Genomic DNA, 23,671 nt, shown 5'->3' with positions numbered 1-23,671 from the left:
CTAGTTAATGGCAAAATGTGTAATTTTAACTCTTATGAGTGTTATTTCCTCAAGTTCAGACCAAAGAAGATAAATGAACTGACGCAAACGGGCCATAATAACCAACTAAACTGAAAATGGCGCTACAAATCCACTCTCCGTCATCTTTCACCACCAAACCCTATCATCCTCTTCAATCCAAACCCAAACCCAAATCAAATCTCACTCTCACTCTCATCAAATCTCAGAACACTCCAATCAACACCGAACCCATCGAAGAATCAGCATCAGCACCGGCCAAGAAACCCAAACCCACTTCACCAGGCCAAGGCTTTGGCTCCTCAACGTTATCTTCTTCTTCTTCAACTTCTGGGAAACCTAGTGTGGCGGATGGGAGTAAGAAGAAGAAACAACCAAAGGGTAGAAGAGAGAGGGCATCGGTTGTTAGGCGGAATCCCGTTGAGAAACTGAGTGTTATGAGCAAAGAAGATGAGGCTAAAGCTAAGGAGATGATGAAGAATGAGAGTGCTTTTCTTCTTGCTTGGTTGGGTGTTGGTGGAATCATTCTTTTTCAAGGGATTGCTCTTGCGGCTTCGGGTATAAAAATTGATGAAAATTGGAGCCTTTATTAAATTTTGTTGATGCATTTATAGCTATGCTTTTTGCATTTCTGATTAGTAATTTGGTAATTTAGTTGAATTTTTGTGATTTTTTTTTCCTTTTGGCTGGAAGATTCCTTGAATTGAACAATTAGTACAGTTCATTAGATTGATTATAGAGACTAGTTAGTAGTTAGAAACTAATGTGCCAATTCTTATCCTTAAAACTGTAAATTTAATACTTGTTTGGTTGAAAGAAATGGGAGGAGAGGAGATGAGTGGAAAGGGGAGAGAGAGAGAGAGAAAATGAGGGTCAATCTCAATTTCATTGTTTGGTTTGATGTGGAATCATCTCTTATTCCCTTTATTTCTTTCCCCTTTCCTCGTTTCCTCTACTCTCCTTTCCTTCCATTTCTCCAAACCAAACATGCCGTCAGAGTTTAGGAGCAGACTTGATTGTTCAAATTCATGGAATGAAGACTAACTTTTTAAATAACAGCTCTGCAAAATTGTAAACCTTATTGCCAATCAGTTGCTTTTGCATGCTGTAGAAGTAGAAGTTTAAGCTGCTGTAGGTAGTGTCTGGTGCTAGAGTTCTACTAGAGTATATTTTCCCTTCGTTTCTTCTGACATCTGAGCTGAAGTCCAGACAAATGACTACAATCAGATTTCCACAAAAAAAAGAAAAAAGCTCTATTTAATAGCTAAGATATTTAGGATCTTGATCCAGTAAACCTGAGAAACCTGGAAGTCCACACAAAAGTGCAATCGTGCACACACTTATTATGAACCAGTTGGTTAAACATATAAAACCTTGTCTGTCAGCATAACTTTTAGGTGCATGATCACATAAATATAGTCAGGCCAGCTGTGCAAAACAAACCAAGTTGGAAGTTGAGTTCTTAACTGACGTGCATATGTTCCATATAGGTTTCAGAGATTTTATGAAGCTCAATATTTATAGCTTTTATATATGTAGTAGAATCATTAGAGCTGAAGCTCTTACTTTCAGATGCCCCAATGAAACAATGTCACTTGTTTGGCTGCTTCATAAAACTTGTCAGTTGCAAGTTCTTCAATCTAACAGACATTGGCAGTGCCTGCTTAGTGGCATCCTAGTTCAACTATTTGTATTTGAGGACATGTCTTTCCCTGAAGATGCCTAGTGAATTGATTTCACTTATTAGTGGGGTAGAGGGAGTGGATAAATTGTTTACCTCTCCACTTATTGCATGTTACTGTATCAGATGTGATCATGTGGAGAGGTTCTATAGCAAAATTAAATTAGGCTGGTTGAACTGAGATATTGAAAGTCATAATTTATGTTGCTTCCAATTTTTTTCACTTCTACAGGCTTCCTGCCAGAAGAGTTGGATAAGTTGTTCGTGAAGTATCTTTACCCAACTTTCACCCCAACAGTTGGCTTGTTCTTTGCTGGAACAGTAGCATATGGAGTGTTGAAGTACCTGCAAAATGAGAAAGTCAAAGAACAAAAATGATGTCACGTATTGAATCTGATAGTTTTGGTTGTAAGAGGTGACTACTGCTGGATGTCAGCGCTAAATACTTATAATTTGTGATGAAAACGACTTTTGCTTCTTATGTTTGGTGGCTGATGAAAAAAGTTGACTGTGGTAGATGTATTTGCAGATTCTTCTACAAGTTCTTGAGGACTGTGCCTTGGACTATGCAGTAGAATTATGGATATTCTTTTCCCTTTGTGATAGGCTGTAATTACTGGGTCTAATATGATGGCTGGAACCTCTTTTCAAAGACACATTATATTACCAATGAATGTGTACTTTTTCATTTTGTTGATTTTCTCTGGAAATGGAAGGTATAAATATGTGAACACCGTGACTTCTGTTTTTGATAATCTTTCACCATGCATCATGCTTCAGCTGGGATCAAATAATGATGAAGATGACATCAAATCAAATGTATGAGTCAGTGCACAATATTTTACATGTTGTTTTTGTACTTCTCGGCAGGATATACTTATTCTTCTCTTCTGTGCTATGGCAGTGAAGAAGCTATCTTTCTTGCATTTTTTAACATATGTAAAGCTCTGGAAACTATCAAATCTATAGACATGAATGCTGCAATGTGCATTGCTTGGGGGATCCTGGTAAGTTAATAATATTCTGAGTTATTATTCTGGAATTTATCTTGAAAAGCTACACCCTATTAAATATCGTCTCATCTGTCATCACCAAAAAGATGCTGTCAGCAATCCATTTACTTCTAAAGCATGCTATGGGAAATAATAAAAAACCAAAGGACATATACCGATGGGGGCTCATTGTGTGGTATGCTGATCCTAAAGAAAATTCAACCGAATGGAACTTTTGAAATTTCAGATCCTGTATATTTGCTTAGCTTGTATCTACATGAAAGTAAATCTTGTTCTATTTTGGCACTCTCTTTGATCCTTGTGACATGGTCAACTTGGTTGTTAGCAACTCTCTGAAAAATGTTCCGCACCGTGTCCTGCCATGGACTGGAGTTATCTGCATGCTTGTGATTTGCTCGTTTCACCTTCACTTCTTGCCCTGAATTACAATCTACTCTAAGATCTTTAATTTTAATGCTCTGCATTCTTCCTTAACAGTGCCCATGCTCATGTGAGGTCAATAAATGTTCTCATCAAGTAACATGAAACGTATAGATTGAGAATGTGATAGGCATGTTCATTTATTATTCTAGTTTAGCACCGATACTCTAGAGATAAAAGCTTTGTTGTGTCAAGCAAGTGCATTTATAACTAAACCAAAAAATGGTAACAACAATAAAGAAAGACAGATTGTTCATTTGTTAAACCACCTACAATTATTTGGCTTTGATGAATCCATCTGAAGCATAACCTATTATGTTTTTTTTTTTTAAATGTATTGTTTGTTGTGGTTAAGTATCATAAACTTTTTCAAGTTCTTGAATTGCCAAATGTTGTTACATCTTTAGATTATTCTTTTGGACCACCAGATTACCAGCTCAGCTTGCTACATCCAAGTTGGCTACTTGATTTGAATCTAATATTCCGAAGTAAGCTTTGCTGACTGTATCAAAGTTGTCTGAAAATGAAATGACTTGTTCCTGTCTCCTCTTATTTCCAATTTCTCTTTCACTGCTAATCAATTTGCACCAACACTCTAGTTTTATATGCTCTTTTGTGCTCAAATTTTATATGCTCTTATGTACAACCCTTGTTATCTTTTCTCCCCGAAGGCAAAATCTCAGTGCTATTTGACTTGCTTCTGTAGGAAATTGTTTTGAATTAAAGCATTTTTTAGCATCTTTGTGTTAAGGGCAAAAGATACTCGGACCATGTGATTTATTTCAATAAACAATTAGACTCTTATCGTCTTAGAAATAGATTTTGAGACTCGCTTTCATTAGTGAATTCTGTCGATTTGGACGGAGACTAAGATAGCACAATATCTCTATTTAAATAGACGAAATTTATTAACATAGAAAGTCAAAAGGTCCATTTCTAAAACATCTTGAGAATCTATCAGGACAGTGAATTGCAACATCTTCGATTCTCTAGGGGCGTTTTTATCTAGTTCACACAGTGCACAAGAATGCTAGCTCGCCAACTCAAAGCATTTTTGGTATTGCCAAAAGCGCTTTCAAATACCAAAAATGCTTTCTTGTTTTACAGCACTAAAAATAAAAGTACAACAAGAAAACCTTTATTTTATTTTCCCCCTAAAGTCAAAGAAACACCCTATTTCCAAAATTCCGAATATGCTCTTGGCCACTAAATTGCTAATGGAAAAGACAAAAGCATAAGCCCATGGGATTTGTTTTCTTTATCCAAACAAGACCTTGTAGCCTTTGTAGGTCAAAAGAATCCAGAGCTTTCATTTTATGTCATGCGCCGGTTCTGCTTTTCCGCCGCTTCAAGTCACTAATCAGATTATAAAAATGGTCTCTCAACTATTAGATTATTTATATTTTTATTCACTAAGCTCCTTCCTCTCAATGTTTCGTGTCCTTTTCAGAAGATTCTACTTCTACCAACTCTCAAAACGATTTTATATTCCTAATGGGATCAAATGTTAAATGTTTGTTTTCACTAAACATCCATTTTTAATTTGATTGAAACATCGATCATCAATGCCACCCAAATTGGAAGCCAGCTAGTCAAATTTATTTATAAGGGCTTGAAGAAAAGAAACCATCATTATTCATTAGATTGAAATCTGGTGGAAACCTTTCTTCATCTTTTGATTATTATATTACAAATACAGAAACTTGCTAATTTATATGAATTCATATAGTTATTTTATAATTTAGAGGTCTATTTAACTTAGTTCATAGATTTTCATCAAATAATTGCAAGATACGTGTATATATATTTGTAAGGCAAGAGTTTTAAGGTCCTATTTCATATTGAAATTAGGTGATTATAGTTTAAACACGGTAATAATAAAATATTTGATAAATACTAATTATTATAATTTAAAAATTAAGTTAATTTGATTTACTATTGGTATGTTGCATAATTTATAATATTTTTATTATTTTTATCAAAATTATTATTTAAAAAATCATATTAACTATACACTATTGATATTTATTTCATAATTAGAATTTGTTTTATAGTAACCATAGCTTTTAATTTAAAAAATTATAAAATCTTGATACTAAGGTTGCATTTGTTTTTTTTTTTTAATTTGAAATCTGAATAGGTTTGTATGAAAATATTTGAATGACATGTTTGTTTTGTCTTTTCTACATATGAAGAGAAAAAATTAAAAGTTAGTAGTTTGACAAAAATATTCTTTTAAGTAGTGCATATATTTATTCTTCATAATTTATAATTTTTACGTTGATTTATTTGGTAGCATTAAAAGAAAATACTATCATGGTTGATCTTAATTTAATTTTTTAATAAAAGATGTAATTATAATATTAACCTTTATTATAAAGTCAATATTGTTGTTTTATTTTTTTTTTCATAACAATAGACATAATTTGATTTGTTCAATATTTCAGCTTAGTTAATGTTATCATGTGAATAAAAAGTTAAAGTAATTAAAAAAATAACTTCAAGAATAATATAAAAATATTAAGTTTATACATAATATTAGAAATACATAAATTGTTAAGGGTACTTTTGATATTTGAAATTAAAATTTTCTATTTAAACTTACTTTAAATAAAAGTAGAATTTTTTTATTTAAATAACATTATTTAACAATAAGTGATAAGTTGCCACCTGGGCTTATAGCCCAGTGGTGAACCATTACCCTCAAAGTTAAGCATGACTATGAGGGCAATGGTTCGAATCCCCACGGATTTAACCTTTCTCAATTAAACATAATTATGTGGAGACTTCTTATAACGTGCATGTACTTTATACAATAAAAATGTAATAATATATACAGTAATAGACATGTACTTCATAATCAACTGATGCTTAATCGGTTTCAAAAAACAAAAACAATAAGTGATAAGTTAAAAAATAATAATAATTTAAAATAAATAAATAAATATCTAAAAAAGTTAAATTCAGACTTCGTTTTAAAAGACAAACACCCGAAGGTTATGCGGCGAGGAAGTGGCAAAGAAACGAAAAATAATTAGAGACAAATAATTATTTATTCCTGGGATTTTGCAATTTCTTACTCCCGATGTGAACATTTCAAGAACTTTTGAGTTAGCCGGAGAAGAGAGAAAAAAAACAGTGCATAATAAAATCTGCTTGTTTTTTAATAATAAAATTTGTTAACATCTCGAAATGGGAGAAAAATCTTTTACGGGGAAAAAAACAGAAAAAAAAAAAAGTTAAAGAGTACATCATAAGCCTCGCATCACAGATCCCAATAAAGTTACAGATTCATAAGTAAAAGCGAAACAAGTCATGGGCACCACCGAGATACACGAAACTGGTAAGATTTGGAGTTAATTGAACAGCTCTTCAGTTCTAAGTTCATCTGATAAAAAAAAAAAAAAGATGAATTTTGCTTTGCATTTGAGATTGATTTGTTTCAGCAAATTTAATGAAATATAAATCAATTTAAATAAAAGACCAAAGATGGTCAAATTATTCAATAAAACACCCATCTGCTAATCTAATCTTGGTAACTTAAAAAATAAAAGGCGGGAAATAACACCGTCTATTTTGTATACAAACGGTATACCGATAATAATTAATTAACTAATTAATTAATTATTACAACATATTTAACAAACTTTTAACCACCTTACTTCACTTCAAACAACATCCACAATACCCTTCACCATGGCATATACCAAATAATAATAATAATAAATAACAAAATAACAAAAGAAAAAGAAAAGGGAAAGGGAAATAAAATTACTAAAACCAAAAATACTACTGATCAAGGGCATTGGGTCCAGTACAGTAATTGACCACATGATTCCACACCCACTGAACCAAGAACCTGCGCCTGATCCCATTCATATTATAGGTGGCACCATCCTCACCGTCCAACAGCTGCCCCGTGTACGACCCACCCCCTCCCGTTCCGTAAATACCCTCGCACAAATCCGCAATCTCCACGGGGGCCACCGGGTCGGGCCCCGCGTACCAAGCGTTCACCAGCGGGTTCGTCGCCAGCTCAGCAATCTCGTGGGCGATCACGCTTATCATGCCATCCACCCCCGACGTCGCCGTTTGGCGACTTCACGGCCTTCAGCCCCGGCATGTACTGCGGCACCGCGAACGGGTACGCGCACACCCCGGGGCACAGCTTCGCCGAGTTCCCCACCCACGCGTACGGCAGCGTGTACCCGACGATCGAGGGGAAGGTGAAGTAGTGGAACCCACACACCTGCCCGCAGAAATCCTGCACGTACACGTCGGTCGACGTCAGCAGGAGGTAGAGCCCGCCCTTCGGGTTTATCGGCAGCGGCTTTGACCTCGCCGTGACGTGGCTCTTAATCACGGACTGGACCGACAGGCGCGTGAGGGACTTCCCGTGGGAGTAGAAACGGTCGTTCTTCTCCTGGCCTAACCGCACCGTGCGGGAGATGTTCGCGCCAGTCTGGTCCGTGTACAGCTGTACGGTCTTCCACCAGCCGGCGACCGAGGGGCGCTTCGACTCGACGGCGGAGATTGAGTTGATGAACTCGCGGATGATCCTCTTCTGGCTCTTCAGCCACGTGCCGTACCAGATTGGGTGGACGGTGATGTTGGCGGTGAGGACGGGGCCCATGTGGTACTTCATGTGGACGAACTCGGATGAGCCCTCGTATTTTTTGGAGTTGCCGTAGATGTATTCAGAGCTGTTGTGTTTCATGTTGGGCCATGGGCGCCAGGCAATGGACGGTGACACGGTGAGGAGTATGGTAAGTAACGTGAGGCTGAGGACCACCGTAACCGGCGGCATTTTTCAGTTTCTGAGTGAGTGAGTGTGTGCGCGCGCTGTGTGCGAGTGCGAAGCTTTGAATGAAAGAAATTTGAAACGCCTGGTGTCGTGTCTGTAAGGCAATATATAGAGGGAATAAATTATTACCTATTTAAAATTTAAATTTTGGGGCTTAAAATCATTCGGTTTTATGATTTTTATTTTTATTTTTATTGGACGAATTACCTTTTTTTTTTGTTTTTTTGAGGGGCATTGATTTGCGGGTAATGGAGGACAGTTAGATTCTTAAAGTGAAAAGAGACTGGGAGAAGGAGGTGGGGCCAACAAGTCAGAGACGAAATCAGGGTGCATCATGATGATGATGATGATGATGGTCGTCGTCTCTGATCTCATTTGTTACGGGCTTACAGCCGCGCGGGAAAATGTTTGTCAGGAGTAATTTCGGAATTACAAGCTTGCTCTAGGGGATTTTTTTTGTACTGTTGCATCCATGAATCATGATCTGATGTGGGCTGTCACGCACTTACGGTGCACGACCAGAACGGGCATTAAGATTCTATTGGCAAAATTGTACCGAAGGGCTCACAACGCTGATAATAAAATTATGATACGCATCGTATCAATCCTCTTGCATAGGTAACACAACTGTGGCAACACAATTTGGTTGATACCTGCTGGGCTTAATTCGTCTACAATATCATGAAAATAATAATAATAATATGAAGAGGTTTTTGCATGAGGAAGTTGTTGGAGATTGATTGACCGACTGCCCGTCTCATTTATAATTTCGTCATTGGTTGTTCTTATTTATATATTCCTTATCATTTGAATTTTCATTTGTAAAATTTACTAATAATAAATTTTTTCATATGATCAGTTAAAGTGCACCTATACACCTACTAAATTTATATGATGGGTCTAACCAATTGAAATAAATATGAATAAAAATTAATCTCAAGGCCATAAATGGACCTTCGTTATAAATGTGAGTGTTTTTTTTTTTAACACCAATATTTATCTTATATTTAAAAATTTATTGATATTTACACGTAAAAATTTATTTAATATTAGAGGACTATATTGTTTCACCTATATTAATAGAATAGATACCTATCCTACTTAGTTATATTCATAGAATAGATATCTATCCTACTTAGTTAGATTGAGAGGAAAAAATAATACTCAACCATTGTTGGGACACAGGACACCCATGCTCTCAATCTTAAATGCATGGTATTGCCAATTGGCATGTATTATAAATGCGACTGTTAAGCAAAAATAATAAACATGTTATAGATGTTAATAGAAAAATGGGAACTAGATGTAATAGTTAAAGAGAGAAATTTTGAATTGATTTTAAATTGTATTGTATACAAAGCATTACAAATCTATTTATAAGCTATCTTGATCAAATAATGTAGATACTTCGTTTAGCTAATTAGTTATGTTTTTATACGTAACTTAGCTAACTGACCTAATTAGCTTAGGTAGAGTTTGTTTTTTTGTTTGAAATCCAAATGAGTCTAAATTTTTCTAAAGTCTGAATGGGTTTGAATACGAAAACTTGAATCACGTGTTTGTTTTTCTTTTTTAAATATGTGAATATAAGTGACATCTTGTTTGTTTTTATAATAAAAAAAATCTAAAACGTAGTTATTTGACATTTATGTCCTTATAAATTAAAACAAAAAAAAGAGGATTAGATTTTTTAGTTTGGGAAGTAAGTTGTTTTACGGATATATTTTTAAAATATAAAATTTACTTGTCATTCAGACATTATTATATTCAGATAAAAGTTATAAAAGTTTACTTTTTCTATTCAGATGTAAATGTCTGAAAATCAAACATAAATTCTAAAAACAAACAAATATATTTTTAAAAAAATCTGAAATTAATAAAATTTCATACTTCAAACATTTAACAAACAACCTCTTAGTCTTCATGGATAATTAACTTAACTATCTGACCTAATTGCTTTAAGTCTTTATGGATAACTTCGCTGACCGGCCTAACTCACCAAGCCGAAGTGGATGGATATCTACAGTAACAAAACATGACATTTATGTCATTTAACAAACATGTAAAAGCCACGAGTAAAAGAATAACCGTCCGCTCATGCTTCAAAATGACACCATACACATAAAAGGGTCCAGCCCTGCATTCGATTCACACAAAAGGATAAAGGCCGATAGCCCTTTTCATCTAATTTACAATAATACCCCTTCATTTGGCTTTCATCGCAGTCAAAAATGCAGATGGTGACAATAATGGGACCCTTCGCTGTCTTCTACTTTTCTTTCCAAAGGAAGGAACCCTTTTGTTGTCTTCTCAAATGAGGACAATCCTTGAAATTGGAGGGCATTGTTGAATTTTCACATTTGCTGCATCGCGCGTCGGCCGGGGGGGTGGGGTTGGAGTGGCGGGAAATCGCAAATGCAAAAGTGGATGTAATATGTGACCTCCGTTACACCGCAATCACATGCGCCATAATCTAGACCGTCCATGTTTGGTCCCTAGATGAGGCATTTTATAGCTATATCAAATCTTTGCGTGAGAGTAACGACTGTTGCGAAATTAAGATGATATTGTAGTGAATAATGATTAAAATGAAATGCTTAAGTTAACTTTAATCAACTTTTAAGAAAGGTAGGTTAAGGCTAATTAGCAAATCCTACAAATCATCATATCATATAAACCTTTAAGAAATAAGAATGAGCTTTTGAATAGAAATTCATTATGTCAAGTCATGGTAGGGTAAACTTAACCTGGGCGGGCAATCAATAATTGAGCGTAATATAAGTAGGGTTCAAGTTCTTGCACGCATTGTGAGAAGCAAATCCAATTCGCTCCTCAAACATCCACTTTATATTAGGAAAAAATTATCTAAACATGGTCTCATAAGATTTGTAACTGTAGATTTCAACCAAATTAGTGTAAAAGTTCATTTAGTCCCTGTATTTTAAAATTAGTATCAATTTAGTCCTTATATTTTTAAAAATACCTCGAAACATCCCTGCTGTTAAAGTATTGATACCCCCACCATTACTTTTTATTTCTTTTGGCTTACTTTTACAATATTACCCTTTTATAATAATTTTTTTGTTTGGACATTAATAAAAAAATAATTAAATTACCAATTTAATCTTAAAAATTATATTAATTTTTAATTGTCAAAAACTAAATTGTCAAAAATTATATGCAAACTACCAAATGTTCAAATGGTGCTTGCAAAAAAATTAATATAATTTTTTATAGGGTTAAATTGGTAATTTAATTATTTTCTTTTTATTAATGTCCAAATAAAAAATAATTATAAAAGGGTAATGTTGTAAAAGTAAGCTAAAAGAAAAAAAAGAGTAAGGGTATGTGTATCAATACTTTAACGGCATAGATGTTTCGAATTATTTTAAAAATACAGGGACTAAATGGACACTAATATTAAAATATAGGGACTAAATGAGCTTTTACCCACCAAATTATAATATAATATTAAAGAAAGTTAAATATAATTTTAAAAATAAGATTCATTAATTATCAATCTTAATTTAATTATTCTCTTATTCAAAACAACACGACCAAGAAGTGCATCGCTTTCACATGGTGAATAATTTTGTTAAAAACTTAACAACTATTTTTTTATATCACAGATATTTCTTAAAGAAAAAAGAAAAAACTCAGAGCCGTTCTTAATTAATTTAAGGGATTTAATAGGCGGTTTTTCACAGTACCCAGTTGAAATTTTTCATTACAAAAAAAAAAAAAAAGAGATTAAAAAAACAGAAAGCCGAAAGCACAGTGAGGACGATGGACTTGGGAGTATGTGATCAATCGATCAAGTGGAAGGGAGGCACAGCCACTTGAGTGAGACAGGGGATGATGGCAGCGCTACTGGTCACGGAGGAAATTGCGCGGCTCCTAATCATGACAGATAGCGCCAAACGCCAATGGCAATCGCACAGCTCAGATTGAGAATGACCCATTGCGGGACCCAGCGTCCGCAACTGGATCCACCCGCCTGCCATCACAGTTTCATAGTTCGACAACAATTAAGATTCTTTAATAATTTAATCATAATAAATAATTTAATTATTAATTGATAATTAATAAATAAAAAAATTAAATTTTATTTAAATATTATTATTAAAAAAATATATAATAAAAAATTTAAAAAAATTAATAAATTTCAAATTAAGAGCGAATTCTATTCCAATGATCAAACGCTGATACGGGCCCGCCGTTGAACGTAACGTCACACCACCTCGGCCTTTCTTTCTTTCTTTCTTAGTTTCTTTGTGAACACAGAGGAATCGATCGGATAGAAACATAAAAGAAATATGCCCTACACGCGTGCGCCCGCACTGACACGTGTGTCCCACTCACGCTCTCACCTCACGCGCGTTTTGATCGCTTTGGTGAGACATCGTCGCGAAAACTTTGGGGTGCATGGCGGGCAATCGGGTTACAAGTCCAGAGATCGGTGGAACGATTACTCTCCTCATAGGCGCGTGGAGATCACGTTCCGGTTAAATTCAAGAATCTCATAATGGAAGGATTAGGTGATAGTGGGACCCTTCCGCACCACCAGACTCCTAGCTGCAACTTGCAACTTGCAACTTGCAGGTTGATTGGTTTCCTATTTTAATGGTTCATTAACGGCTAAAAACTTGTTTAGTCTTTATATTATGAGATTAGTGTTCATTTAGTCCCTATATTTTTAAAAACACCTCAAAACGTCCCTGCTACTAAATATTGATACTTATACCATTATTTTTTATTATTTTTAACTTGCTTTTATAATATTACATTTTTACAATAATGTTTTTTTTAATATGAATAAAAAATTAAATTATCAAATTAAACTCAAAAATAAAATAAAAACAAAAAGGTATATATTAATTTTTGTGGAAGCTCACGTATGTCTAAAAAATTAATATCGTAAAAAATTACATTATCAATTTTTTTAGAAAAATTAATATTTTAACTCAAGAGTGTGTTCCACAAAAATTAATATATATATTTTTATTTTATTTTATTTTTTGGTGTTAAACTGGTAATTTATTTTTTTCTTTTTAATAATGTCTAAAAAATTATTATAATAGGGCAATATTATAAAAATAAGTTAAAAAGAACAAAAGATAATACCAAAAGTGTCAATAATTTAATGGTATGGATGGTTTGAGGTATTTTTAAAAATATAGGGACTAAACGGGCACTAACTTCAAAATATAGGGACTAAACGAACTTTTACCCTTCATTAACATATGACTATTGAATATATATATATATATATATATATATATACACACACACACACACACAATAATAATCAATCACTTATTTATATGAATTTTATTATTATTAAGTTCATATTTGGTATTGAGGTGTTGTATTTTTTAAAATATAATTGTTATGAAAAAAAATTATAATTATGAAATTAAAGATAATAATTTGTAGTAAATATAAATTTTAAATAATAACTAATAAAATCATTAAAGATCTAATAAATTTTTCATCATACAAATGAAATATCATATCAATATAATTTTTAAACTACAACAGATATTATTTATCAATAACTTAAAAATTATATCTGTGTAACCTCAATATCAAAAACACCTGTATATTTCGTGAAAGCAAACTTTCACTTAAATGTTATGAGAGGGGTCATCAAACTTTGGTCTATTATCAAACATGTTGACAATCTTATGAGTCATCGCAGATAAAACTGAGGTTATGATTTTACGTAATAGATAACATCAGTCACCAAAGAAACCATTATTTCTATTTTTTTGGATTACAATCCCGTGAACGAACGAAAGCGACAGTGAATACGGAATTCATTGCAACGCAACAGTTTTTTTTTTTTTTTTGGCCTTTTTCTTTTTCTAATTTTGTTTCAATCACGTATGATGAGTCTTTGACAATGATTATAAATTTCTAACTCGTTATCTCCACCGAATTCATCACAATTATTTGAAGCCATTCGTTAACTGTGCAATTACCCATTTTTTTGTGTCAAAGAAAGTGCTTCAACTTGCAGGGAATGATAAAAGTCTACGAGTGTTTGGTAAGAAAAATCTACGTACATAATTTTAATCTGCTCTTTAGGGTTTTGTAGCCTGTCACCTACAAACTAGATGGTTTCGAGAACGACTTTACAAGAAATTTCATCCATTCATTAATCTTACGACAGTTGTATGTTATGTATAAGGCTATCGCTGTATCGGAGTTCACTACGGTGTAACACGAATTTCAACCATACACGTAAAATAATAATAATAAAAAATTTATTATAACTCATTATTTATTATTTATCACTTAGCTAAAATTCGTACTCCACCATAACCGAACCTTATATATAATAGTCCTCGTCAACTTTTCACTATGATCTTATTACCATGTGATAAATTTGTATCGAATGTAAGATACAACTATTGGAGGGTAGCGCCTCTTTATTCCATACAATTACATCATAAGAATTTTAACATTAAAATAATAGTTGTATAAATGTTATAACAGTTACACATTTGATTTTTTTTTTCTTTTAGTTAATATCATTATCATGGGTCTTATTAAGTTACATATGATATAACTTGTTATAACCAATAAGTAGTTTTTTTTATTTGGCTCAATTATAGTTAGCCAAACAACTAATGTGTTATGGGAAACTACTCATAGGTTGACCGTCGATGTAAGTTATATATGTTGTAACTTAGCTGGCGCCCATTATTGTACCTTTAAATATATATATGTATTATCTAATGAAGACATTGTCATTTTAACAAAACATTGATGCTACTAACAAATAAAAAAATAACAAATTTTAACACATTAACAGATATAAAAAAATATAGTCTCTAATGTATTAAAATATTTTTTAAAATATATTTTAGTAGCATATATTTATTAAAGTAAGGATATCTTCGTTAGAATATGACTACATACAAATTCTCTCTTGCGAACATTCCGCATGAAGTAAAGTGTAGATTCAGCGTTTTACCGATTTAACAAAACAATTTTTTTTCCATTTTTTAAAATAATTAACAATAACATAAAATATTAAATCCATATTTTATTTCGCACTGGCGACGGTGGGAGAAAACATATATATATATTTATATTGAGAATGTTATTTAATTTCTCTTCCAATTAGTGGTCCAATTGAGAAGCTGTAGCCTTGACTTCAACTCGTAGATATTTGTTCGGAGTGATTATTTTATGATTCTGTTTCAAGAGCTTGAATGTGTTGAGTCAAACAATGGTAGCTTTTTTCTTGTTCTACATTGGAAAAACATTGACATATAATTAATTTATATGAGGAACAACCATATGGCCTACTCTTCTGATGACATTTTGTTAAAAAGGTCTAAAGTAGCTGCTAGGGGTCCACGAAAATATATCAAATATCGGTAAAATGTACTCCTCAAAAGTCACCTTGGTCCCGAGAGGTCCATGCCGCTGTGTCTTTGTGGGCTATTTACTTTTTATCAACTATCAATAATCCCCCCTTTATTCTCTTCTAAATAATTGAAGGCAAGTGGGCAACCATCAATGACATTGGCCGGGTTAAAAAAAATCCTTTTGAATTCCGGAGGAAGGACCGAAGGAGTTCAATTTAAAAGAAAAAAAAATTAAATTTATTTTCTTTTTAATATTTATAAGTACAAATAGTTATATCTAGTCTATATTAAATGTAGATTATGAATTATGTTTGATAGGTTATTGAATTATACTATAATTATAAGGATATATGAGCAATTGTGTTGGCAAAGCATCATTTGATATAAAAATATAAATACACTCACAACACCTTTCAACAAGGTATTTTCCAACAAAATAAATAGACTTTTTTTTTTAAGTCTGTTATACGCAGATGTTATGTTTTAAACCCTCTCTAATACTTGAAGGGTGTCTATTCCACTCACATTTCGTAAGAGAGAGACTGTCTCCACTCAATTATGTTGATAATTGAGGAAGTACTGAAATTAATCCTCATAAAATTCTTATAGAAGCTCGAACACTTACACTCAATATTGTAAGTGCAATACTTTTTTCGTTGGACTAAAAGTATATTGGTAACAAAATAAATAAACTTAGAAGTGGTATTAAATGACCCATGTCGTTGAATAAAATTTTGTCAGTAATCTATTCTTAAAGGCCTATATGAAAATTATGGGCAAAACATTATAGGCTTTTATAGGAAAATGACTTTGATGATGACCCTTTTAGTTAAATGAGAAATTCAACTCGGTGGCATTTATTAAAACTTCAATTTCATCCCACAAGGGACCAGAGGTTCAATAAAATTTCAAAATTCAACTAAATGATTGAATTGGATTAGAGATTATGTTGTGGTAACCACTTATTGATATGGTGGTGTGACAGTTTTGTCACATAGTGTGCTGTAAATAAAGATTCAATTTTTCTCATGTACTTAGTGTGGAGTAGTAGATTTTCTTTCAATTATCTGGTTGTAGATTTGGCTCGCTCTGGACTTTTGAGTCTCGATATATGAATTATGTTACGATAAAACTAGTGGCAAGACTAGTAATTTCATTTTTGGACGAGTTGGATTTTTTTGTTTAAATTAAATGCATTTCTATTGTACGAGGGAATTATTAATAAGAAAATAAAGATATACCTAATAAGGGACACGATGAGTCTTACTTATTAAAACGTTTGTCCTATACAAACCAAATTATTGAATTTTGTAATTACTTCTTGATTGTAATCTTAGAAGCTTAAACTTTTGAGGGAGAAATATGAAAAGACAAGAGCATGAAGTTGAAAGAGAAATGTAATAACTATTGACGCAGCCATGGTGGTTGGAGTTTCTTATTATGGCAATGAATTGCGAAGGTGCACAATTAAATGCAGTGAGTATAGGCAAATGCAGAAAACAGAAGCTTCTGTATATGATTAATTAATTTTCATGTGAAAATCGATTGGTTTTACTGAAAATCATTTCGTTACCATACCCAAGGAAAAGATTTCAGAATTTTGGATGCAACAGAGCCACGGCAAGTAATTTAAGAAGCCCCCAACAAAACTGAAATGCATTAATTCCGAGTTCAAGTTCCATACGCATCAAGATGTAATATGTAACTTACAACCCTTAGCACTTACAATGTTGAGTGCAAGGGTTCGAGCCTTCATAAAAGTATTTATGAGGGTTATTTATAATTATCTCTTAATTATTAAATAATTGAGTGAAGTCAGTATATCGTTCACAAAATGTGAGTGGAGTGGACAACTCTCGAATATTTGAGAGAGTTTAAAGAATCTGGACAGCGCTTCAGAAGAGTACATGCCACGAAAAAGATCTCAATTGTAGAATATGTTTGTAAATATTAATTGTAATACCTGATGTAATATCAGTAACAATCATATATAACAGTATTAAAAAAAGATTTAATATGTAATTAAAAAATAAAAATAAAAAATAAAAAAATGTAAAGAGATATGAGAGGGTCTTAGACAAGGGAAAATTATCCTCTCTTGATATGATCTTTTATGATCTTTTTAAGATCTTTTATCATGTGTTTTTAGTGATAATGTATGGGTAAGATTCAACTTCTTTTACTTTTTTTCTTTATTAATTATCGATCAACAATTAAGTTATTTGCTCAGAACATGAGAGAATCCTGATCCTTTAGACAAAACCAATGAGTATTGTGATATTCTCTTTGTTTTTATGCGCGACAAAATTTTATTGGAGGAGCCTATGATAATGTAACATGTTTTTTTTTTTTAAACCCCTCTCAAATCAAAAGTGTATGTATGCCCCCCATTTTGTTGTTCTCTCAAATCTCAATCAACAGAACAGCAGAATGATATTTTACGCAAATCATATTTACCCTTCTAAGATATTTTGATGGTAAATAAAATGCTTTGATTTTTTCGATGTAGTGTGTGGCTATGGCGATTGTAAGCCGAACATCATTGTGATAATTTTTTGGGAATCACGTAGAGAAAAAGCTCAAAATTGTGGTCCTATGATTGAACAGAAAGCTTATCCACGGAATGATGCTGGTGAATGAATGAATGAATCAATCAAGCGACCAAAATTAGCGTCCTTATGAATCAAAAAGAACCGAAAGCCACCGTAAATCATTGATTACATGTGGATAAATCACAAAATCTAATCAGCCTAATCATGTTTTCGAGACATTAATGATTAAAACGATTTCCTATAAAATCAACATGGGTTCGGCTAATATTAAAACTACTAAAACACGTTTTCGTAATAACAAGATAAAAATTATAACGTATTTTTTATTATTTATCATTTTACGTGTATGGCGGTAATTTATACTTTATCTTGAAGTAGTTCTAAAATAGCCATTGCCAATCAACATATATATTTTTTTGAAAAATTAAAATTTCAAGAATACTTTAGTTGACTTAACTCTTATAATGGAAGTCGTTCAACTTTCAGTTGAGTGGATTGTAATTTGATTTTTTTATGAGACTCGTATATCTTTTCTCAAAATGAAATTTGAATGAAAGTAGATATTTCTTTCATTGGTTTGTAGATGTAATAGATATCATTTCAGTATGAGTAGATATCTAAACTGTATTATCACAGGGTAAATATAACTAGTCCCAATAGATATTTGATGTAAATATTAATAGATCTCTAACCATACAATACATATTCGTAATTGAAAAAAAAAAAGAAGAAGAGAAAAGAAAAGAAACTCTTATAATAGAGATAAGAGGTTATGAGTTTAATTCCTAAATGATGCATGTTTAAGAGTAATGATGTACACAGCTTACATGAATCCCACGTCAATTAAAAAAAAAGCAAGAAAAAAACTACAGGTGAAAAATGAAATGGTATTTTACCATCGAGACCCCATACAAAGAAATAAAAATATTTTTCCTGCTTACTCAAAAACTAGCATATTTCGATCGTGTTTCTCTAATTGCTACATGCATTGAGACTGTTTATGATATTTTCGTGAATCAAATCATCTTAACTTGTCCTCGTAATTCTGGGATTAACCTTTTTTCTTTTTTTTTTGTAAAGTTGAAAATCAAATAACGATGAGCAATGTGGGCTTCTTTTTCTTAAATTTCGGGGCACATCCAATTTTCCTCTCTTAATGGGTACGCCGGGGCCTGGTGGCGGGTGGTTGGGTTTCAAATTTGGGGTTTTTGTTTAGCAGAATGACTGAATGAGCCCAATATTATGTGCAATACGGGTTGTGATATTTGATCCTTCATTTTATTTAATCAATCTCTACTAACCACTTTTTTGTTAATACTTATTTTATCTTTATATGTAATAACTTGAAAAAATAAATAATTTTTAAATACACCCAAATGATAATTTCTATTGATATCTAATTTAACTAATTCAATTTCTTAAACTTTTTTTTTACTTTTTAAATTATTATCTCTTCTCAAATATTGCATGCTCTACTTTTATAATTATAGAAGAAATTAATTTATAGTACTCAATAGAGGATGATGAAAATGTATCAATTTTTTTTTTAAAATGGTTATGGCAATGATGGATAAAACCTTTAAAGAGAGAGAGAGAGAGAGAGTAGAGTAATTCTGAGATTTTCTTTCTTTTTTTTTAAATAGATTTTATAAGTTTTATACTGTCGATGTTTGGAAAAAAAAAATAAAAATTATACTAAGTGTAAATTCGAGATTAGGTGGGGTATGTTGAGAAATAAAAATTAATTTAAAATTTTTAGTGGGGTTAAGCATAAAGTGAGGACCGGTGAGATACTATAAGAGGCTCGAATATCATCGCTCATATAATAAATTACAGCATAAAAAATTTAAGTAAGTTAAAAAAAAAAAAATGGGAGAGGGAGCAGAACTTACATATATTTGTTACTAAAAGTGTTACAAATGTTTAATTTATTTGATTTTGCACTATTGTCTATTAATTGTATCAACCATCCACCATTAGTCTTTTTGATGAACGATTGATTCAATTATATACATTACATACAAAATGGAGCAAATTAAAATTTGTTACATTGTTTTTAATAACAGGTAAACTCGGCTGATAATTTCTCATTTATTTATCGATAACTCCGTTGAAATATTCAATAAACTAACAGTAAGTTGATGTCAGAAACAAAAATAAGAGATGCGTTGGCTTGTCACACAACCAGAGTTTGCTCTTGTCTCCATATATTCCCAGAAAACTAAGCGAATCGTTGGCAACAAATTTTTTTCACTCAACACTTGGGCGAAGGTTTTTTATCATGGGGTGGGGATATGTCAACCCTATAACTTGTATAAAATCCACCCCATTAAAATAAAAATTCAGATTTTTTTTTTAAAGTTAAAATAAAGAAAAAGTTTAGGTAACCGATCAATTATGTCATTTTTTTATACACAAGTCTCTTTGTCATTGTTGATCACTAAAGTTATTTTAATATAATTTTAATTTGACTATTTTATCCTTATAACATAAAGTGACTAAATTGTCTAAAACATAGGTTTTTATATATATTTAACCACTGTTTTACTACTTAACCCGTTAACTCCATTAATAAATTGATGATATTATAAGAATATTTTAGGAATGTCAACATATTCAATATTTTAAAATTTTCATAAGGTATAATATTTACAATATCATCAATTAATGATTTCAGATATAGAAATAATCAATTAATAAAAGTATTATTTCTTTGTATATAATCAATTTTACATTTTTTAATTAGAGGGTTAAATTACACTTTTACAATTTTGGGGTAAAATAGACTTTTACTCTAATTTATGTTAAAAATTCTATTAACTTTAATAATTCGGTGGTAAAATGAAAAAAAAATGGAAACATTAAGTGAGAAAAAATAATTGTCAAAAAACTTTTGTAGTAAAATGGTATGTCAAAAAACTTATGTGGCAAAATCATAATATTCTAATGTAAAAATAATCATAATAATTTTGAGTTCTATGGGGTTCATTCTCGATATATTTGATATTTTATTTTTTCTAAAAAAAAATTAATCTCTACTCTTAAAAGTTCAAAATTTGAACTTTTACTTATGAAGACAAAATAACTTATTTAATTTTTAAAAATTCTATTAAAAAATTAAAAATCAACAAAAAAATAAATAATTACAATTGTTAGATAAGTCATACCAATCTATAATTATATATTAATGGATTAAGATTCCGTTTGATATAGCTTCTCAAGTAAGCTTATGTAAGTGGAGCTTTTACAAATAGAGTTTTTGCTCAAAAAAATTTAGTTGTTTAGTTGTAAATGAGAATTTTTATTAAAAATTTATGAAATTACTTTAATAGACAAGTTTTTTAAAGTTATGTTATGAAAAAAATAAAATAAGATTGTCAAATAAGTAGAGAATATTTTAAATATTTTAACATTTAAGAAAAGCTTTTCAACATCTATTTTCAAAAGTTCAAAATTTAAGATTTTTATAGTAAAGATAAAATAACTTATTTAAACTTTAAAAGTGCTACTAAAAAAATAACTAAATAATAATAAAAATTATAAATAAAAATTTATAAGATTAAATAAATACTTATAAACATTAGATAAGATTTACCAAACATACACTAAATTTTCAAACTTAAGGTGTTACAAGTGTCTGCATCTAAAATACCCACAAATATCTAAAATTGTACATATAGCGGTCTCATGGAACCAAAACTGATGAATTTTAAACAGTGTTTTGACTCAAGTTAAACTTGTTTTACCAGGTCTCCTCCGCCATTAAAAATCCACATTAATTTCTGTTTCTCTCTCACACACGCACAAGCACAAACCTCATAACTTCTCCAGTTAACCTCCAAATCTTCAACACCCTCTTCACTAATTAATCACTCCTCACTTCATAAACAATATCACCCATCAGAAAAAAAAATGCCCAAATAAAGAAACAAAAGCAATAGCATTTTCCTTAAAAGTATAAACAACAGAAAAAGAAGTTCAAAAAAACCACTCACATTGGTGATCAAGCATGATCAACTAACGTCACTCATTCACTCCATTACATTTCACTGCACTTTCCTTCTGATTTTCCCGAGAAAATTCCCGCCATGGACAAACCCATCTACATTCACCGATTCCGCTACCATTTTTCCCCCGCTAAGCTCTCCTTCTGGGCATTCCTCTCCCTCTCGCTATTCTACTTCTTCTTCTTCCACCACTCCACGTCCTCTCCCTCCGATTCCTCTCCCCGCGTTTTGTGGGGCGGCGCCGGCTGGGAGTACCGCGTCCTCCGCTCCTCCCGCCCCCGCTCCCGCGCCGGCGGCCATATCGTCCTCGTCACCGGCGCCGCAGGCTTCGTCGGCACCCACGTCTCGGCTGCACTGCGACGGCGCGGCGACGGCGTCGTGGGGCTCGACAATTTCAACGATTACTACGACACGTCACTGAAACGCGGCCGTGCTTCGTTGCTCGAACGCGCCGGAGTGTTTGTCGTCGAAGGTGACATAAATGACTCTCTTTTATTAGAAAAGCTTTTTAATTTAGTGAAATTTAGTCACGTGATGCATTTAGCGGCACAGGCTGGGGTTCGTTATGCAATGAAGAATCCAATGTCTTATGTTAATAGTAACATTGCCGGTTTTGTTAATTTGTTAGAAGCTTGTAAAACTGCGAATCCACAGCCTGCTATTATATGGGCATCTTCTAGTTCAGTTTATGGACTGAATAAAAAGATACCCTTTTCGGAAAAAGATAGAACTGATCAGCCTTCTAGTTTATATGCTGCCACTAAGAAGGCTGGTGAAGAGATTGCTCATACTTATAATCATATATATGGATTGTCGATTACTGGTTTGAGGTTTTTCACGGTTTATGGACCGTGGGGTAGACCTGATATGGTGTATTTCTTCTTCACTAAGAATATTTTGAAAAGAAAGCCGGTGATGATATTTGAGGGTCCTAATCATGCTACAGTGGCAAGAGATTTTACCTACATTGATGATATTGTGAAGGGCTGCTTGGCTGCTTTGGATACGGCCAAGAAGAGTACAGGGAGTGGTGGGAAGAAGAAGGGAGCAGCGCAGTTGAGAGTGTTTAATCTTGGGAATAAGTCGCCAGAGCCTGTTGGGAAGCTTGTGAGTATATTGGAGAAGTTGTTGAAAGTGAAGGCTAAAAAGATTGTGTTGCCAATGCCGGCAAACGGGGATGTCTTGTTCACTCATGCTAATGTTAGCTTGGCACGGAGGGAGCTTGGGTATAAGCCCACCACAAATTTGCAGACGGGGTTGAAGAAGTTTGTTCGGTGGTATCTAGATTACTATTCAGATTCTGGGAAGAAGAGTGCTGTATAAATGAGTCCTTTTTGCTATGGTAGGATCTTATGAGTATTTGTTTTGACTTGATCCTCAATTCTTGAACCCCTATATAAGGGATTTAATGGTTGATGTTCATTCTTTGCAGGTATTAACTGACTTGTATTGAGAAACCAGAATAATCTCCTCTTTTTTTTCCCACTTTTTTTTTTTGGTTGCAATCTGTAGTTTAGTTATTATAATCATGACTTGTTAATTTGGGACATAATCTGGTTGACAAATTTCTACAGTCATAATTGGAGTTTTAATAACAACTTGTGTTTATATTGGGTTCTCATCTGATGTTTCACTGTCTAAGTTATTGTCTTCACCATCTTGCTCTAAGAGAGGATGCTAAATGGTGTTTTTAGTTTACTCAAGTCATTTTCTTTGTTGAATTTTGAGAGTTTGTTTTACATCTTTACCTGAGTCTATTCATGTTCTGTGAATTAGCTTGTTTGTGGTAAATAT

General features: G+C 32.5%; 3 protein-coding genes across 4 annotated transcripts; 2 read left to right on the top strand and 1 right to left on the bottom strand.

The window, feature by feature from the left end:
• The first annotated feature begins 39 nt into the window (after positions 1-39).
• Positions 40-2,387, top strand: LOC102619762 (protein LPA2). Of its 2 annotated transcripts, XM_025092149.2 has the most exons (3): positions 40-576; positions 1,932-2,114; positions 2,229-2,387. In XM_025092149.2, exons 1-2 carry the CDS (start codon positions 117-119, stop codon positions 2,075-2,077), a joined length of 606 nt encoding a protein of 201 aa, XP_024947917.2. In that variant the 5' UTR covers positions 40-116; the 3' UTR covers positions 2,078-2,114; positions 2,229-2,387. The 2 variants fall into 2 exon arrangements, with proteins under 2 accessions (XP_024947917.2, XP_024947916.2); XM_025092148.2 differs by having other exon boundaries at positions 41-576; positions 1,932-2,387.
• Positions 2,388-6,706: 4,319 nt separating this feature from the next.
• On the bottom strand, positions 6,707-8,065 carry LOC102619166 (protein EXORDIUM-like 3). The gene is given in 2 exon segments (XM_052434355.1): positions 6,707-7,212; positions 7,214-8,065. Coding segments are annotated over 2 exon segments (1,017 nt in total). The 5' UTR covers positions 7,940-8,065; the 3' UTR covers positions 6,707-6,921.
• A 13,538-nt stretch (positions 8,066-21,603) lies between these two features.
• LOC102618868 (UDP-glucuronate 4-epimerase 2-like) lies at positions 21,604-23,496 on the top strand. The gene is made up of 2 exons (XM_006490013.4): positions 21,604-23,219; positions 23,310-23,496. Exon 1 carries the CDS (start codon positions 21,959-21,961, stop codon positions 23,198-23,200), a length of 1,242 nt encoding a protein of 413 aa, XP_006490076.2. The 5' UTR covers positions 21,604-21,958; the 3' UTR covers positions 23,201-23,219; positions 23,310-23,496.
• Positions 23,497-23,671: the final 175 nt, after the last annotated feature.

The sequence above is a fragment of the Citrus sinensis genome, chromosome 9 (assembly GCF_022201045.2).
Source record: "Citrus sinensis cultivar Valencia sweet orange chromosome 9, DVS_A1.0, whole genome shotgun sequence".
Lineage (NCBI taxonomy): Eukaryota > Viridiplantae > Streptophyta > Magnoliopsida > Sapindales > Rutaceae > Citrus > Citrus sinensis.
Note: the sequence above shows the minus strand (reverse complement) of the source record. Positions and strands in the feature narration are given on the sequence as shown.

Bases quoted from the DNA above. Each gene is read 5' to 3' on its own strand.
- LOC102619762 (XM_025092149.2), top strand. From the start codon at position 117: ATGGCGCTACAAATCCACTCTCCGTCATCTTTCACCACCAAACCCTAT. The intron at 577-1,931 runs GTATAAAAATTG...TCACTTCTACAG, and splicing joins GATTGCTCTTGCGGCTTCGG to GCTTCCTGCCAGAAGAGTTG.
- LOC102618868 (XM_006490013.4), top strand. From the start codon at position 21,959: ATGGACAAACCCATCTACATTCACCGATTCCGCTACCATTTTTCCCCC.